The sequence below is a fragment of the Capricornis sumatraensis genome, chromosome 17 (assembly GCF_032405125.1).
Source record: "Capricornis sumatraensis isolate serow.1 chromosome 17, serow.2, whole genome shotgun sequence".
NCBI lineage: Eukaryota > Metazoa > Chordata > Mammalia > Artiodactyla > Bovidae > Capricornis > Capricornis sumatraensis.
Window position 1 is genome coordinate 77,937,146 of NC_091085.1, and position 17,221 is coordinate 77,954,366.

General features: G+C 61.6%; 1 protein-coding gene across 1 annotated transcript; it reads left to right on the forward strand.

Annotated features, from left to right (window-relative positions):
* Positions 1–602: 602 nt before the first annotated feature.
* On the forward strand, positions 603–8,217 carry SUSD2 (sushi domain containing 2). Its single transcript, XM_068989962.1, has 16 exons — positions 603–682; positions 1,078–1,167; positions 2,851–3,058; positions 3,234–3,385; positions 3,817–3,984; positions 4,442–4,616; positions 4,743–4,944; positions 5,155–5,240; positions 5,319–5,587; positions 5,661–5,804; positions 5,902–6,060; positions 6,356–6,601; positions 6,714–6,986; positions 7,110–7,286; positions 7,479–7,581; positions 7,712–8,217. The coding sequence occupies exons 2-16, from the start codon at positions 1,092–1,094 to the stop codon at positions 7,734–7,736; spliced, it is 2,463 nt and encodes an 820-aa protein (XP_068846063.1). The 5' UTR covers positions 603–682; positions 1,078–1,091; the 3' UTR covers positions 7,737–8,217.
* The last annotated feature ends 9,004 nt before the right edge of the window (positions 8,218–17,221 follow it).

Genomic DNA, 17,221 nt, shown 5'->3' on the forward strand with positions numbered 1-17,221 from the left:
CTGAGGCCTCTCACAGCCCAGGGCCCCCCCCCGCTAGCTTCAATTCCCTAAGGGGTCCAGGGCCCTGTCCCCTTCGGTTGCCTTGAGAAGCGACCACTGTCTAGACCTGGCCCAGGTGGCAGGGCCCGAGTGAGTCTCCGCCCTGGGTCCTCCCCGCCTACCCTGGCCGCGGAGGCTCCCGGAAACCACCTCTCCCAGGGACCTGGCTGCCTCTCCCGGTCTGGGCCTCAGTTTCCACACCTGCATAAACAGAAGAGAAGTGTGGGACAGGAAGAGATTATGCAAACTCAGAGTGACGGGGCGGGGGCGGGCGGGGCGGGGCGGCTCCTCTCTGGCCCCCAGGCTCGGGGCAGAAGCGCTTCAGGAGAGCACAGATGACCCCGTTTCTTCCCGGAACCCCGCCAGCAGCCCAGCGAGCCGAGCAGAGAGGAGACCAGGGTCCGGGCCTCAGCCCCCCACCCTGCCCCCAGGGTTCACCTGCCGGGGGCTCCCGGCCCCGCCCCTCCCCCCTTCCTTCCCCTCCGCCCACCGGGGGTGTCTCCGCCCTCGCCCAGTCGGGGCCGTGCCCCAGCGCCTACACAGCAGACCGCAGGCAGGCACCGGCAGGAAGGTGCCAGCTCCCGCACCCCACCCCGGCTGTGGGGAGGACCTGGGAAGTCCAGCTCCCAGTGGGGCAGCTGAGGTTCGAGGCCCGTGGCCCCAGGACCCCCGGGGGCTGGAATCCCGGGATGGCAGGGAACGCTGTGCCTTCTCCCCACCGCAGCATCATCCCTTCCCAGGCGAGAGCGCGGCCCTGCGGAGCAGGCCTGGGGGCGGGGGGTGGGGACTGGGATCCGGGGTCTGAGCGGCCGTCCCGGACGTCCGGCTTCAGGATGCCGGTCCCCTCCCCTGGGTCAGGGGCCGGAGGGCCAGGAATGTGCTAACGGGGCAGCTTGAGCCCTGCGGGCGCTTCGGGCACCTGTGGACTTTGAGAGGGGACCGGGCGGGGCGGGGCGGGGCGGGGCGGCAGCGCGGGGCGGGGCCGGGCTTGGGGAATATTTGACCCGCCACCTCCGGCCCCTGCTGCGCCGTCTGCAGACGCGGGCCGCACCATGAAGCCGTCCCTGCTGCCCTGGGCCCTGCTGCTGCTGGCGACTGTCCCCGGCCCGGGCCTCCGGCCTGCAGCAGGTATGCCCCCGCCCTGCCCTGCCGTCCCCTGTCTGCCCGCTGCAGTCAGACCCAGCGCAGAACCTCCCTGGGCTTGGACTTCTGTCCATCCGTCTGGCGGTCTGTGACCACACTGGGGGCTGATGCGTTCAGTCGCTCGGTCGCGTCTGACTCTGCGACCCCGTGCGCGGCAGCGTGCCAGGCTTCCCCGTCCTTCAGCATCTCCTGGAGTTTGCTCAGATCCGTGTCCATCCTGGAGGGTGCTAAGAGGAAGAAGAAATTCTGGGGAGCCCAGGGCCAAGGGGCTGCTGGTCGGGATTGGGGTGGGGGTGTTCTGGGCTATGCCTACTCTAAGCTAGCTGGGAGCCGGAAGGTGGTCGTGGCCGGGAGGGAGGTTGCCGGGGAGGGTGAGCGCAGCCAAGCCCTTGGACTGGGACCTGAGCCTTGATGGAGGAGCCCTCAGCCCCACTGGGCCCCCTGGCCAGCTGGAGGCAGGACCACGGGTCCCTCTCAGGGGGGCTGAGCCCGAGCGAGTCCTGGGAAAGGCCCTGCGCTCCGGAGCCAGGCCCCTGAGCCCCGCCGGGCCAGGCCAGGCTGGTTTTCACCCGTTCCCCAGCCCCCTCCCGGCCAGCTTCCCATCCTAGGAGGCACCACATCCCCCTGCCGCTTGTCTTACTTAGAGCTTCACTCAGCCTCCTGCCCCACCCCTCAGGCCATCACAGCCTCGGTCAATAAATATTTATTGACGCTCCTGAGTGCCAGGCCCTGCACTGCATGAGGCAGGGCTGCAGTGGTGGCTCAGGCCCAGGCTTGGCCCTTGACCAGCGCCGGGGTGGGGGTGGGGGCGGCTGGGACGGGCCAGATGGGACAGGGGCCTGCAGCGTCCCCTGGTCTCCACCCTCCAAGCCGCGTGGCCAGGCCAGCCCCAGCGGGACGGCTCCCCACAGCACCCCCCCCTCCCACCAAACTGCCCTCTCCCCTCTCCTGGCCTGGCTGAGTCCTCTGCCGGAAATGTCCCCTAAAAGGAGGGGAGCACCCCTCACCTTCTCCCCCGAGGGTGGGGTGGGCTCCCTTCAGGGCTTAACCCGTGGTGGGCAAGCCCGCAATGCCCAGCAGAGGATGGGACAAGTTCAGCTGGCACCAGCCCCTAGTGGGCCTCCAAGGGGACTCTTGGCAGCCACATCCCCAGACCCCAGGCTGGGTGAGCCAGGGAGGTCCTTTTGCAGGCTCCGGTCCACTGATGCTTTAGGAAGTGGAGGCAGCTCCCCGCACATCGGGGCGGGGGAGAGGTGGGGGTCAGGCACGCGTACCCATCAAGCACACCGACTTGGTTGCTGAGAGTCAGTCTGCCCAGGCAGGGAGGGGAGAAGGAAATGGCACCCCACTCCAGTCCTCTCGCCTGGAAAATCCCATGGACGGAGAGGCTTGGTGGGCTCTACAGTCCACGCAGTTGCGAAGAGTCAGACACGACTGAGTGATTTCACGTGTCCCCAGATCTCCCCCAATTCCAGCCAGTCATTCAGGCCAACGAACTAAGAATTAACCGCCACCCCTGACTCCGAGCCCTGCGGGGTTTCTGCTGTGTCCTCATGGTGGTCAGCGCTGTTCCCAGCCAGCTGTCTCCTGGGGCTGCTTGTAAGGGGCTCCCAGGGAGAGCGAGACAGGCACCCTGCGCGACGCGGCCCTCCGTGCCCTCTCCTCCAGGTGCCCAGGGGAGCTGCTCCCAGCGCTGCGGAGACCAGAGCGGGCCATGTTCCTGCCACCCGACCTGCTTTGGCCTGGCCAGCTGCTGCGTGGATGTCCGGGATTTCTGCCTGGAGATCTCGCCCTACTCTGGCTCCATGATGGGAGGCAAGGACTTTGTGGTCCAGCATCTCAACTGGTCCAACCCCGCTGACAGTGTGATCTGCAGGTGGGAGGCCCCCGAGGGGGCACGCTGGGGCCCAGACCCCCTGGTGGGCTGGGTGGGGCCCCAGGACCGAGGGCTGGAGCTACTGGCCCGATGGGTTCCCTGGGAGGAGGCTGGGAGCCTCGGAGAGGGTCGGCCCCTGCCGGCCCAGCCTGTCCACCCCCTCTGCCCCTCGCAGCTTTAAGGAGAGCATCCAGACCCGCGGCTACGTGGACGCCTCCGGCCGAGTGCACTGCGTGTCTCCCCTGCTCTACGAGTCCGGCCGCATCCCACTCACGCTCTCCATGGACAACGGCCGCTCCTTCCCGCGCTCGGGCACCTGGCTCTCCGGTGAGCCCGACGGTGACGGCCGGATGGCAGGGGAGGAGGGCACCGGGCCGCACCCTCCTGGGCCCAGTGCCCTCACAGGGACTCTCCCGGGCAATAATCTGGTTGAACCAGTCACTTTGGAGGCCTGCCCTGGGTGTGGGCTCCCCAGACTCCTTTCTCCACCCACTGGCATCCACGCGGGGGTTCCAGCCCAGAGGGAGGAGGACTAGGGGGGAGTTGGCTCTGGCCAGGGCAGGGGAGGAGCCAGCCCGGGGGACAAAGATCAGGGCCCCTCCTCTCCCAGCCCTGACCTTTCCTACTACAAGGGCACTGTAGCTCCCGAGGGACTGCCTTAGGAGGTCCCCACAGCTCAAAGAGCCCCGGACCTCCTCCCCAGACGCCCTAGGGCCCCAGGCCTTCTTTCAGCCCTCACCTCCCCGCCCCCCGCCCAGTGCACCCCGGCAAAGTGTCGGACTCCGAGAAGAGCCAGCTGGTGAACGAGACCCGCTGGCAGTACTACGGCACTCCTGGCACGCAGGGCAACCTCACCCTGACCTGGAACACCTCGGCCCTGCCCTCGGACACCGTCACCATCGAGCTATGGGGCTACGAGGAGACAGGTGAGGCCGGCAGCAGGCCCTCCGCTGCAGGGGTCGAGCCCCTGACCCCCACCGGGAGCCTGGAGCTCACGGACATGGCAGAAAGGAGACTCCAGGTGGGGGGATTCCAGGCGGGGATTTCGAGCCAGAAGGTGTTGGCAGGAAAGGGCAACTGGCTGGATCGGCACAGGGAGGCGGGTGGGGGGTGACTGCCTGGGTACCGGGGCTGGAGGAGGTGCAGACGTTCGCAGTTCCTGGATACACGGCTTGTCCTGGAAATAGGGAAGATGTGCCCCACGCCATCCTCTCGGAGCCCCTGGAGGACCAGCAGGCCTGGGCCTGGCTCCCTCCCCCAGCAGGGCAGGCCCGCGTGTGGGGGCCATCTGTCCGTGGCACCCACCCCCACCTGCGCCCCGGGGGGCTCCTGGGTCAGGCCCCGGGGCTGATGAGGCCTTCTCCCCCGCCCCCACCCCCTCAGGGCAGCCATATTCCCAGGAGTGGGCAGCAGCGTGGTCATACCTGTATTCCTTGGCTACCAACGTCCACAACTCCGGTTCCTTCACCTTCACGCCGAAACCTGCCCCGCAGAACTTCCAGAGATGGGAAGTGGGTTCCCTCCGCATTGTGGACAGCAGACACCGCGCAGGGGAGCAGTAAGGACCGCCCCGGAGGACGGGCCCTGGGCCTGTCTGTCTGCTGCCCTACAGTGGACGATGGCGGGGGCGGGGCCAGGGCTGGGGCAGGGATGGCAGCCCCGAGCGTGCGTGCATCCCCCACAGGGATGTGCAAGCGCTCTGGAGCAACGAGCACGCGCTGGCCTGGCACCTGGGTGACGACTTCCGGATGGACCCTGTGGCCTGGGCCCGAAACCAGTGCCTGGCCTGGGAGGAGCTGGAGGACCAGCTGCCCACGTTCCTGGAGGAGCTGCCCGACTGCCCTTGCACCCTGGCCCAGGCCCGGGCTGACTCCGGCCGCTTCCACGTGAGCCCCCCACCCCAGACAGAGAGTGGGAGTGGGCGAGGGGCAGGCTAGGGCTGGCTGCCCCCACCAGCAAGGGCCACGGTGCTCGAGGCATCACAGGGAAGGGAGGCGGAGGCCTGGGAGGTGAGGCTGGGGGTCCGAGGCCCCACAGGGGTAGGGGATGGTGGAGCCCCGAGCCCGTGCAGGTGACAGCCGCCAGCCCCTCTGCAGACAGACTACGGCTGTGACCTGGAGCGGGGCAGCGTGTGCACCTACCACCCAGGCGCTGTGCACTGCGTGCGCTCAGTGCAAGCCAGGTGAGCCCGAGATGGAGGGCAGGGCGCGGGGAGGGCCGGGGCCGGGCCAGGGCGGCCCTGACCCTGTCTGTGCCGCAGCCCCAAGTACGACTCCGGCCAGCAGTGCTGCTACACGGCGGAGGGCACACAGCTCCTGACGGCCGACTCCACCGGGGGCAGCACCCCGGACCGCGGCCACGACTGGGGCTCACCCCCCTACCGCGTGCCGCCCCGCGTGCCCGGCCTCTCCCACTGGATCTACGACGTCATCAGCTTCTACCACTGCTGCCTCTGGGCACCTGAGTGCTTCCGCTACATGAACAGACGGCCCTCCAGCGACTGCCGCAGCTACCGGCCCCCTCGCCTGGGTGGGTGCTGGGACGGGCGCGCACTGCCCAGGGCAGAGTCAGGACCACCCACCTCACCTTCCGATCTTTCCAGCCTCCGCTTTCGGGGACCCACACTTCGTCACTTTCGACGGCACCAACTTCACATTCAATGGACGTGGCGAGTACGTGCTGCTGGAGGCCGCGCTGACCGACTTGCGGGTGCAGGCGCGGGCCCAGACCAGGATGGCGCCCGAGGGTGAGGCCAGGCCCCGGGGGCTCTGGGTGGCTCAGGGTCATCCCTGGGGAGGGGGAAGCTGAGCCCGGTGGACCCCATTTTGCACCCATCATCCCAGGCTCTCAGGACCGAGGCACGGGGCTGACTGCGGTGGCCATCCAGGAGGCCAACTCAGACGTGGTGGAGGTCCGGCTGGGGGACGGTGCGGGGGTCCTGCAGGTGCTGCTGAACCAGGAGGTGCTCAGCTTTGCGGAGCAGCGCTGGATGGACCTGAAGGGTGAGTGGGATGGTGGGGGCCCCATCTGGGGGTCCTAGCAGGAAGGGAAGGGGGACACAGGGTGGAGTCAGGGTATGAGGGCCAACAGCCAGTCTCCCCCTTACAGGACCCTGGTGTGGGAGCTCCTTTCAGGGCCTGGGCACTCAGACCCGCTGCCCAGGGTGCGGGAGTGTCAAGGCAGGCTGGGCCCTGGGGACGCCCTCCTGGCCCTGAAGCCCACGGTGCTAGCCCCCGCGTGGGGTCACAGCCCAGCACCCACAGGGGCGACCCTGACCCCACCTCCACGTGTGCCCAGGCATGTTTCTGTCGGCCACTGGGGACAGAGTATCAGTTATGCTGACGTCAGAGGCCGGCCTGGAGATCAGCCTCCAAGGGCCGTTCCTGAGTGTGGCGGTCCTGCTGCCTGAGAAGTTCCTGACCCACACGCGGGGCCTCCTCGGGACGCTCAACGACAACCCGGCCGATGACTTCACCCTGCGCAGTGGGGAGGTCCTGCCGCCCAGCGCCAGTTCTCGAGAGCTGTTCCGCTTCGGGGCTGACTGTAAGAGGCCACGGGCAGGAGGGGAGGGGGCACGGCCCTGGGGAGGGCTCGGTGCAGGTGCGGGGAGCCCCCAGGCCCTCCCCCCCCTCCAGGCCTGCTGCTGTCTTCCCAGGGGCCGTGCAGAACGCCTCCTCTCTGCTCACCTACGACTCCAAGTTCCTGGTGGAAAACTTCAAGGAACAGCCTAAGCATGACCCCACTTTCCTGCCCCTCTTCCCGGAGGAAAGCTCCGCGAGCCCCAGCCAGGCGAGTGCGGCAGCCGACCTGTGTGGGGACGACAGTTTCTGCAAATTCGACGTGGCGGCCACCGGGAGCCTGAGCGTGGGCAACGCCTCACGAGTGGCCCACATGCAACACCTGCTTCGCGTGCAGAGCCTGCAGCCCGGTGAGGGTGACGGGGGGAGGGGGGGGCGGCGCGCGGGCGCCTGGCGCTGGGACACGGCCCCCCAGGCTGGTGACAGCGGGCGGCGAGCTCAGGTCTGACGTCTGTGCCCCGCCCCCACCCCAGTGGTGTCCTGTGGCTGGCTGGCCCCGCCTGCCAACGGACACAAGCAGGGTGAGAGGTACCTGGTGGGCTCCACCGTCCGCTTCCGCTGCAACAACGGCTACAGCCTGGCTGGGGCAGAGGCCAGCACCTGCCAGGCCGACGGCACCTGGTCCTGGCCCACCCCCACGTGCCAGCCAGGTGAGAACACCCCGCCCATCAGAAGCCCCGCCCACTAGTCCTAGCCCTACCCATACTGCCTAACCCCGCCCACCAGTCAGCCTAGCCCCGCCCACCGACCCACGCGCCCGCGCCCCAAGTCCGCCCCACGCATGCATGTGCGCACGCCTGCACTCGGTTGCTGGGCGCACTCACAGCCCACCGCCTCTCCAGGACGGAGCTACGCGGTGCTGCTGGGCATCATCTTTGGAGGCCTGGGGCTGGTGGCCCTGGTTGGGCTTGGCTACTGGTTCCTACGCCGCCGGAAGAGCAACACGTGAGACCCCTCTCTCCCAGGCCGGGCCCACTCCTCCTCGGTTCTCCTGGGCCCGCCCCCGCACCCCCACCCCCACCCCGGGGCGGGCATGGGACCACCGTGCCTGCGCTAGACCACAACTCTGTTGCAGGGCCGTCTGGGGTTCGCAACCCTGAGCAAAGCACACTTGGCCAGTGGCACAAGATGCACGGAGCCTCCCCGAGGCCAAAGCGCAGCCTCCCAAACTTCCAAGAGCCTGCACCCCAGTACTTGAATACTCGGGTTCCTAGCGCCAGACACGTGGAACCCGGACACCTGGTACCTGAGCTTTTCAAGCCAAGTGCCCTGCTCTGTCACCGAAGGCCCGAACCCCGAACTGTAACCGGGGAGCTCCTGTGGCTCTGTTCCCTGCAGGCCCGGGGCTCCGTACCCTTGAATCCCGAGGCCTGTCTCCCGAGCCCTGACATCCCAGTACCTGATGTGCAAAGGCCAGTACCTCGGATCCCGTGCCCGTGCCCCTGACCCCCAGGGTGAGCCTGCTGACCCAGCAGTGAGCCCCAGGGCCGAGCTCCCTTGATTCCCAGGCCCTGGGGGCTGGCTGCCAGAGACTGTGGCTGGGTCCAGCCTTGGGCATGGAGAGAGCCCTCCTACGCTCCAGCCTTGTAACTCTGAGTCTTCTGGGATGGGGGCAGAAAACAAGCTCTGGTGCCCTCCATGGTGTCGATGCTTGTGGTGGCGTGCCTCGTTCCCGGGAGTCCAGTGGTCGCCCTGGGCAGTGCACGGCACCCAGAGTGACCGGCCCGTCCCCAGGCTCCGACTCTCCGCCTGTGAAGTGGGATCTAGAACGGTGACTGCGTCATGGGAGCGGAAGGGTGCACGGGGTGCTACACTGGGCACCCAGCTCTGGCCCAGCCCCAGAGGCAGTGCGGTAGCGCCACGTCCAGCTGGTCCAGGCCCCTGGGCCCTTTGCCCACGACTCTCCAGAGGCGAGTGTACAGGGCCCAGGCCTCTCGTGAGGGTATTGAATGGGCACTCTGGGGTGCCTGGGTAGGATGGTGCTGGGTTTCCATCAGAGGTCTCAGACGGGGAAGTGCCGGGGCTTGTGGGTTGGAGGTGGGTGCCTGCTGCCCAGGGCTGGTGGCTCTGCCTAAGAGGATCGAGGGGCAGGGCGCAACCTGGAGACACCTGGGGCCCTGGGTAGGGCGCCCTGAGCAGCCTTCTCACGGCCGTGCTGAGAGTGGCCACGTGGGGGCAGCAGAGGGTAAGAATCGCGGAGGTGGACGCTCCCGGGGACCCAGGCCACCAGGGAGGGCCGGGCAAGTGCCCCAGCAGGCTTGTGGTCACCACCTCGGCCAAGGCTCATGCAGGCCCACCTGGGGTGGGGGACGCCTCGAATCGCCAGTCTTGGAAGTTGTACAGGTTACCCACGGTTCAGCAGGCACTGACCTCCCTACCTCCTCAGCCCTGCCTTTGGCAGAGGGTCCTGGGCAGAGAGGCCCGGGCGGGGAGGGGGCGGGCAGCAGGTGCCCCTGCCGGGAGTCCTAGGGTGCTGCGTGTGGTGGGGCGTGTTTGAGGGAACACAGCAAAGGTGGGAGGGTCCCGGGGGTGGTGCCCAGTCAGTGCATGTCCTTCCAGACCCCACCGGGCACCTACCCACCCCTGGCTCCCAGCTCAGGACGGGGGCTGAGTGCCCACCCCTTGGCCCCAGGGCAGGTACTTTCCTCCCTGGGGATGAGATCAGGCAGGGCTGGCCTCCCACCAGCCGGAGCCCCGCGCCTCCCTGGCAGGGCCAGGCTGGGCATTTGTGGGTGAGCAATGTGGGGGCGGCCGCTGAGGCCTGAGAGGGAAGCCTGGCCTCCTCTTGGCTCCCCACCCCACCCCGTCCCTCTGGGCCTGGGAGTCACCCCCTCACCCCCACCCTGGGCAGGAGAAGGGATCCATTGTGGCCCTGGCCGCAGACGTCAGGCTTTCCCAGTGCCAGGGGCCGACCAGCCTGGGAAGCCCCAACACCTGGCAGAGGTTTTCCCGGGGCCCTGAGGGAGTGTGGGGGTGCGGCCAGGCCTGTGTGAGGCTGCAGGGCCCCAGGGCTGGGCACAGGGCCCCTGCAAACATCAGTGGTGAGGACCCTGGCCTCAGAGAGGGGAGGACAGCCCTGGAGCCCAGTGCCGGGGGAGGGGAGGAGGCCATGGAGCCACGTGGGGGCCTGGGCCTCAGCAGCAACGGCCCCTGACACCCCCAGCCTCCGAGGAAGGAGCCCTCACACTCCTCCCGCCTCCCCCCTGGGCCTCCTGTTGCTGATGTCGGGGCAGGGACCCCTCGGCAGGCTGCTCCCTCCCACAGAGCCCCAGGTGACCCAGTGCCCCCCCCAGGCCAGGCCCTTGCTGGGAGACCCCCGTCCCCATGGTCTGTCCTGCTCGGGAGGAAGGGATGACCAGGCCCTGCACCGTGGGGGCGGGCGGCGCTTCCTCGGGGAGTCTGCCTCCGGGCAGAGGACGGAAGCCGTTTATTTGAGTAGGGGCTCAGCAACCTCCAGCGCCCCGTGTGCCTGGAGCAGTCACGTCACTGCCTGCCAGCAGAAGCGGGTGGGGAACTTTCCAGGCTGGGCCTTAACGCCTCCCCAGGCAAACCCCTCCACCTGCCCTTTCCCCTGCTCCCCCGGACTAGAAGCTATGCCAACCTGGGTGCCCAGCGTGTAGAAGGGGCCCCTGCCCCGACCTGTTTAACGCATGCAGTCTTGCTTTGGGAACAAAAAATAAGCGTGCCTGTGAGTAAGCCGTGGCGCCGTTTGGGTCTGTGCGTTGCAGCCGCTGGTCCTGTGAACTAGGCACCAGGCCCAGAGATGCGCAAAAGGTGACCTGACGTTTGTCACCAGTGTTGACAAACACTGTGCGCGCAAGGTTTTAAATCATTCAGACGGACCCTCCAGTGTTCACAGCGGCAGAGTTATTCACGACAGCCAGAAGGCGGAGGCAGCTTAAGGGTCCATCCGCAGATAGACGGGTGAACGGGTGCGGCATGTCTGTATACAACGGGATTCCGCTGGGCCATGAAAAGGCAGGAAACTCTGACGCCTGTTACAGAGAAGGTGGACGCACCTTGAGGCCGTTGTGCTGAGCGCAATAGCCAGACACAAAAGGACGACTACTGGGCAATCCCACGTACATGAGGGCCCCGGGGCCAATGCCTAGAGACAGAGGGTGGAATAGAGATCTCCCAGGAAATAGGGAGCCGCTGTTTCTGGCCAGTTCCCCGACCCGCGCCCCAGCAGTGAAGGCGCCGAATCCTAACTGCTAGACCACCAGGGGACTCCCCAGAGCTGGAGGGCTTCAGCTTGGGAAGAGCACGGCGGTGATGTTTGTGCAACCGCGTGCGTGTGCTCAGCGCCGCTGAGCGGGACCCTGAGAAATGGTGAAGACGGTCAGTTCTGTGTCGCGTGGGTCTTGCTGCTGCTGTTTATTTGCTGAGTCACGTCCGACTCTTTCGTGACCCCGTGGCTGTAGCCCACCAGGCTGCTCTGTCCATGGGGTTCTCCAGGCAGGGGTGCTGAAGTGGGTTGCTGTTTCCTCCTCCTGGGGGGTCTTCCCGGACCCAGGGATGGAAACCCGTATCTCCTGCATTGGCAGGCAGAGTCTTTACCACTGAGCCACCAGGGAAGCCCCACCTGTATTTCACCACAATTAAAAATCTTAAAACTCAAGCACGAGAATTTCTTGCCTCTCAGTCCCCAGGCGGCGGACCGCGAGCTGCGCTCGGCGTTTTCTTTCTTCAGAATGCTGCTGTTCTGTGTAGCTTCATCGGGGCGGTTTCTGTTACACTCAGGGCTTTTTGCATCCTGTTTGCCTCTCCCGGTCGCCGAGCTGCTCTGCGGCTCCGATGAAGGCGTTGTTGTGTCCGATTTTATGATCAGATGCACCTGGAGTGGTGTCTGTGCCTTGTGTGGGGCAGGTCAGGATACGCCTGTCTCACGTGAATACCTGGTGGGCTCGGCTCTGTCTTTTGAAACACAGTCCCGGCCGCGTTGCACGGCTGTGTCTCCTCTGTCAGAGGTCAGGTGACTGTCCCGTCCCAGGGTCCAGCGTATCTCTGTGCTGGTGCCAGGTCGCCCAGTTACCGTGGCTTGCTCCCGACACCTGGTAGTGTGAGTCCTCTGCTACGCTCTTGCTTAAGACCGCCTGAAATGCGGGGGACCTGGGTTTGATCCCTGGGTTGGGAAGATCCCCTGGAGAAGGGAAAGACTACCCACTCCAGTATTCCAGCCTGGAGAACTCCATGGACTGAATAGTCCAGGGGGGTCACAAAGAGTCGGACACGACTGAGCGACTTTCACTTTCATTCAGCACTGCCGGGGCTAGCCCTAGTCCTTGGTGTTCCCACATGAGTTTTACACACACACAACTTACACACACAAAAAAACCCCCACAAACAGACCCCTCCCCCAAAAAAGAGGATTTTTATTAGAATTGCATCGGATTTATGGGTGGATGTGGGGAGAACTGGTCTCTGCACCGTCCTAACTCTTTTAGTCTGTGAACATAGTATAACCTTCTGTTTATTCAAGCCTTCTTCATATTTGGAGACGGAAATGGCAACCCACTCCAGTGCTCTTGCCTGGAGAATCCCATGGACGGAGGAGCTTGGTGGGCTACAGTCCATGGGTCGCAAAGGGTCGGGCACGACTGAGCGACTTCACTTCACTTTCACTTCTTCACCTCCTGCCCTTAGAGTTTGCAGCACTGGTCAGCGTCGGGGTCTTGAATACCTGTTTCTTTCACTTCGAGGTTTGGATTTTTAAACATGCTGTCATAAGTGGTTTCAGTCCAGAAAGAAGTGTCTTCTGTTTGTGGGGGACGCATAGAAATAGCGCTGCTTTTTGCGCGCTTCCCTCGGCTCCGGCGGCCTTGCTCACCTCCCTGGGGTTTCTCTCAGCTTTCCTCTTAAGTACCTGCACGTACGGACAGTTTCGTGTCCTCCTTGCCTGTTCTTTCACCTTGTGTTTGTTTCTCTCACCTGATTGCCTGGGCGAGGACTTCTCTTTCCGCGTGGAAAGGAAACAGGGAAAGCCAGCAAACGCCGTGTGTCCTTCTCAGAAGAAGTTGGCCTCGGTCTCAAAAGGAAGGCTGGTAGGTTTTGCCGTGAAGTATGGCGTTTCCAGTAGGCTTTCGTAGCCGCCACTTACCAGATTCAGCAAGTTTCCTTCTGTTCCTAGTTCCTGGGAGTTTTGGTCGTCCATGGAAGTTGGCAAAGTATCGGATGCCTTTCTGCATTTGTTGAGAGGGTGGGTGGTTTTTTTCCTCTCTGTTCTGTTAGTCCCTTAACGCAGGGAAGTGCATCGCTTGAGGGTTTGTTTTTGTTTGTTTGGCCGTGTTGCCGGGTTTGTGGGATCTTAATTCCCAGGCCAGGGATTGAACTCAGGCCCTTGGCGGTCCTAACCACTAGACTGCTAGGGAGTTCCCAGAATTGCTTGATTTTGTAATGTTCAACCGACCACGCATTCCCAGAATAAGCCCAAATTGATAGTGGTGAATTCATGTATCAGTTAGGGATTCTTCACCTCTGCGAGTGAGTGAAGTCACCCTGTACTTTTCTTTCATGAGCTGTCCTTGTCAAGTTTTGTTCTCAGGATTCTGCTGGCCTCATTAACAGTTGGGCAATATTTTCTCTGTTCTGGGGAAGTTTGTGTAAGACTGTTTTTTTCCCCTGCTATCAGTGTTTGGAAGCATTCAAAGACGAAGCCTTTGGGCTGCAGCTGTTTGCTTTGTGGGATCTCGTTGTTTTAACTGGCACATTTATCAGTGAGGTTGAACGACTGTATGCACTGAAGTAAGCATTTGCAGCTCTCTTCCCAGAGTCTCATGAGTCACATCCTTGCGGGTCTTTCTAAGGGAGTCTTGGTCTTTGCTATTAAATATTTAAATACTAAAGAAAGCAGGCTCAGGTCACGTTATGTATTGAAACTATCTTTCCCCAAGGTTGTCATTGGTCTTTTAAAATATTTTCCACATCAACATTTTAAATGTCCGTGTGTTCAGATCTTTTCTCTTTTGAGAACAGCTTTGACCATCCTGCTCAGTGTGTGGGAGCTTAGTTTCCTGACCGGGGGTCAAACCCCACCCCCTGCATTAGAAGCAGAGTCCCAACCGAGGTCCTAGCTTACCCTTTCTTTAAAAATAAAAAAAAACCTTTTTATTTGTGACAGTTTCAGGTGACCAGTGAAGGGACTCAGCCACGCACACACGCACACATGCAAGCATTCTGCCCCCAGGTTCCCTCCCATCCAGGCTGCCACATGGTATCGAGCAGAGTCCTATGTGCAGCACAGTAGTCCTTTCTGGTTATCCAGTTCAAATAGAACAGGGTGTATGTGTCCATCCCAATCTCCCCAGCATCCTTTTAAAACAACCACAACAACAACATGGCTTCCTGATCTTATGTCATGCCCAATAAAGGACTTCCCTACTCAAAGAGCATAAACAGAACATTCTCTCATTTTCTTACAATAGCTGTATGGTGTTTTGGCGGGGGAGTAGTTTCATTTCTAATGAACAATTTTACTTTTGGGTTTTTTTTCCTTTTCTTTCCAGTTTCATTTTTAAACGGGTTTATTCTTAAATCTTGGTCCGACTGGAGTTAACTAAAAAGAGCAGGGGCCCTGCTTTACTCTCTCAGATGGCTCCCTGCTTGCTCTCGTGCTGATGGTTAACAATTCATCTTCTCCCTACTGCTTTGAAGTGCTCTTTTAGCAGAGACAAAAATCCCATATATGTTTGCATTTCTTTGTGGACTTGGTGGCTGACGGATTTCTGAGGTTTATTCCCAAGCTCTTCTAGCCTACTGTGTTTACAGTGTGTGTTAAAGTCTGATGGCTTGCTTCACTTGAGTTCTTGTCTGCTTCACAAAAGCACTGATGCAATTTATCAAGAAAGTGAAGGTCTTTATAATCAGTGATGCTGGACCAGTTGCTGAGGCAATTATTTTATGACTTTTTCTTTCTCACTGGAGGTTAATTGCGTTACAACTTTGTGTCGGCTTCTGCTCTACAACAGCGTGAATCAGCCATGAGAAGTTTATATACGTTTCCCCCTCCTCTTGAGGTCCATCAACCCCCACCCCCGCAACTATTTTAGACTTCCCATTTAGGCCTAAGGTTCATCCCAAATTAATTTCTGTATGTGGTGTGAGGGAGGAGGTCCAGACTGCTTTACTCCGCCCGCCTCCCAGGTTTCCACCTCTGGCACTTACGCTCCAGGACCCTAGGAGCTTTGGGACTTCAGGATCCTCGACGTGGGCCTCCCAGGTGGCTCGGATAAAGAATCCGCCTGCCAGTTTCAGGAGATGCAGGAGACTCGGGTGCGATCCCTGGGTCGGGAAGATCTCCTGGGGAAGGAAACGGCAACCCACTCCAGTGTTCTTGCCTGGAGAATCCCACGGACAGCGGAGCCTGGCGGGCTGCAGACCAGGGGCCACAGAGTCGACGCGACTGAGCGCGCGCTTTCTCTTTGTGAGATGGGGGTCGTCGTGGCTTCCTTCCATCCGGGAGGATTACACGGATTCACGCATGGAAAGTGAGAGCGTGGCTTCTGCCCGTGGTCAGTGTCCAGCAGACGTTATTGTTGTTTGGGACATGTACTCGTGTGATGCGAGTACCCGTGTGTCCCTTGCAGTGTTTGGGGTGTCAGGTCTGTGGGTTGTTTTTTTCTTAATCCAGGAGGAGCGTTTGCTTCTGTCAGATGCCTTTCCATGGAGATGGCTCTGGTTTTTCTCCTCTGCTGAGAGGGGAGTCCAGGCACTCACAGACATTCCCGGCCGACCTGCTGTTGGGCCCGCTGGGGACATGCTGTCCTTTTGAATGTGTTGCTTGGAGTCTGTTTGCGAGTTTTTTGTTGTTTTTTTTTTTTGGAGGACTTTGTGTTGAGTTTCCTGAACGCAATTGGCAGGAGAAGCCTCTGGTCCTAATGGCAGGACACTGGGGAACTTTCCAGAAGGGCGTTTGAGGTAGGCCACTGTTCCTGCAACGTTCAGCTTTTCTGTGTGATCGTTGACCCACCTAGATCTTTGCTGCTCCTGGGACCTGTAAGCCTGCCCAATTAAATCTGAGTTTCTGATAAACAGAGATGTTTTGTGTTAAGTACCGGAATCCTATTCATCCTAGAAAGGTTATCTTGTCAACTTTCCAAATTTATTTTTATTGAAATGAGTCATCTTTTCTAGAGCTTTTAACTTCCTCTATAGCTTACGTTATTTCCCCATTCTCATTTCATTCTTTGCGTATTTACTCTTCCTTAATTTTTACTGATTGGCTAGCTAACAGCTGTGTATTTTTTGCAAGAGCTGACTTCAAATCCTCAATTTCTGCTTCAGTTGTCCCTCAATTCTTCCTCTTGCTTTCCCTGCTATTCTGATTGTTCTTTTACTAACGTCTTACATGAGATGCTTTGTTTTATTTTAATGTAACTAATTAGGACAATGAATTTTCCTCTGAGCCCTGCGTGCATGCGTGCTCAATCATGTCCGACTCTTTGCGACCCCCTGCGCTGTGGCCCGCCAGGGTCCTCTGTCCATGGGATTTCCCAGGCAAGAATAATACCTGAGTGGGTTGCCATTTCCTACTCCAGGGGACCTTCCTAATCAAACCCACGTCTCTTGTACTGACAGGCAGATTGTTTCACCTCTCACTCTGCTCTGTGGAGACTGATCTGTATACATGTGAATGTTGTTTCGAAGATACTGCAGTCTTGGCTTTGGTTGCCTCTGTTTAACGAGATGTTTACAGAAGCTGTAAGAGTCGCCAACTGGGCTGGGAACATGCCTGGTTGGCATGGCTTGTGGTCCACGAGAGACGTGGGTAGGGGCCAGCAAGTCTCGCAGGGTGGGATGAGCAGGGCGTGGGGACTGGGTTTCCTCCAGGGGTCTGGAGGCCAAGGAGGACCCCCATGTGGCCTCCTCGCAGGATGAGGTATGCATTTGAAGGGTCACGGCTGTCTTGAGTGGGGAGTGGACTGAGATGGTGGCAGCGGCCAGGAGGCAGAGAGAGGGATAAAGATGGAACCAAGGCCAGGCCACACAGATGTAGGGGGAGGCCTGGGTGACCGTCTCGGAGTGGGGAAAGGAGGCCACTGGAGAATGTTCGGCTGCCTCAGAGCTGGCTTCTGGTTTGGCGTGTTGAGTCTGAGGTAGGTGCCTGAGGGTCCAGGTGCTCAGGAGGTGGGAGGCAGGAGGGTGGGTGGGCATGTGAGTCTGATGTTCCAGAAAGCTGGGCTAGAGCCTGGGCAGAGAGGGAACCCACCAGCTCACGAGGGGTAACTGAGCCCCCGGGGGGGCAGGGGTGCGTCTGCGTCCAGGGACACAGCGATGAACGTGGGTGCCACTGGGAGGCCCTGTGGGCAGGTGAGCGGCGTGTCAGTTCCTCAGTCTGCTGCGGTCTGTCCCCCTGGGCACAGGAGCCAAAGCCCTCCCCTGGCCCGGGCGGCCAGACTCCAGCCATGCGGAGGTACACCTCGGGGGGGTGTTTGGGCTGCGACCGGAGTCCTCAATGCTCCCAGGAATCAGGGTGTGGGCAGGGCCTCCCTCCAGGCCAGCCCACCAAGTGCCCTCCCCCAGGAAGGCCAGCCCGCCTAGCAGCTGGCAGAGCCGTCCCCAGTGGCCGGGGGCCCCTGGGTCCAGA

What these genes read in the sequence shown, in the direction of transcription:
- SUSD2 (XM_068989962.1), top strand. Translation starts at nt 1,092, where the DNA reads ATGAAGCCGTCCCTGCTGCCCTGGGCCCTGCTGCTGCTGGCGACTGTC. An exon ending in CTACCGGCCCCCTCGCCTGG is followed by an intron (nt 5,588 to 5,660) that starts GTGGGTGCTGGG and finishes CGATCTTTCCAG; the next exon opens with CCTCCGCTTTCGGGGACCCA. An exon ending in CACCCCCACGTGCCAGCCAG is followed by an intron (nt 7,287 to 7,478) that starts GTGAGAACACCC and finishes CCGCCTCTCCAG; the next exon opens with GACGGAGCTACGCGGTGCTG.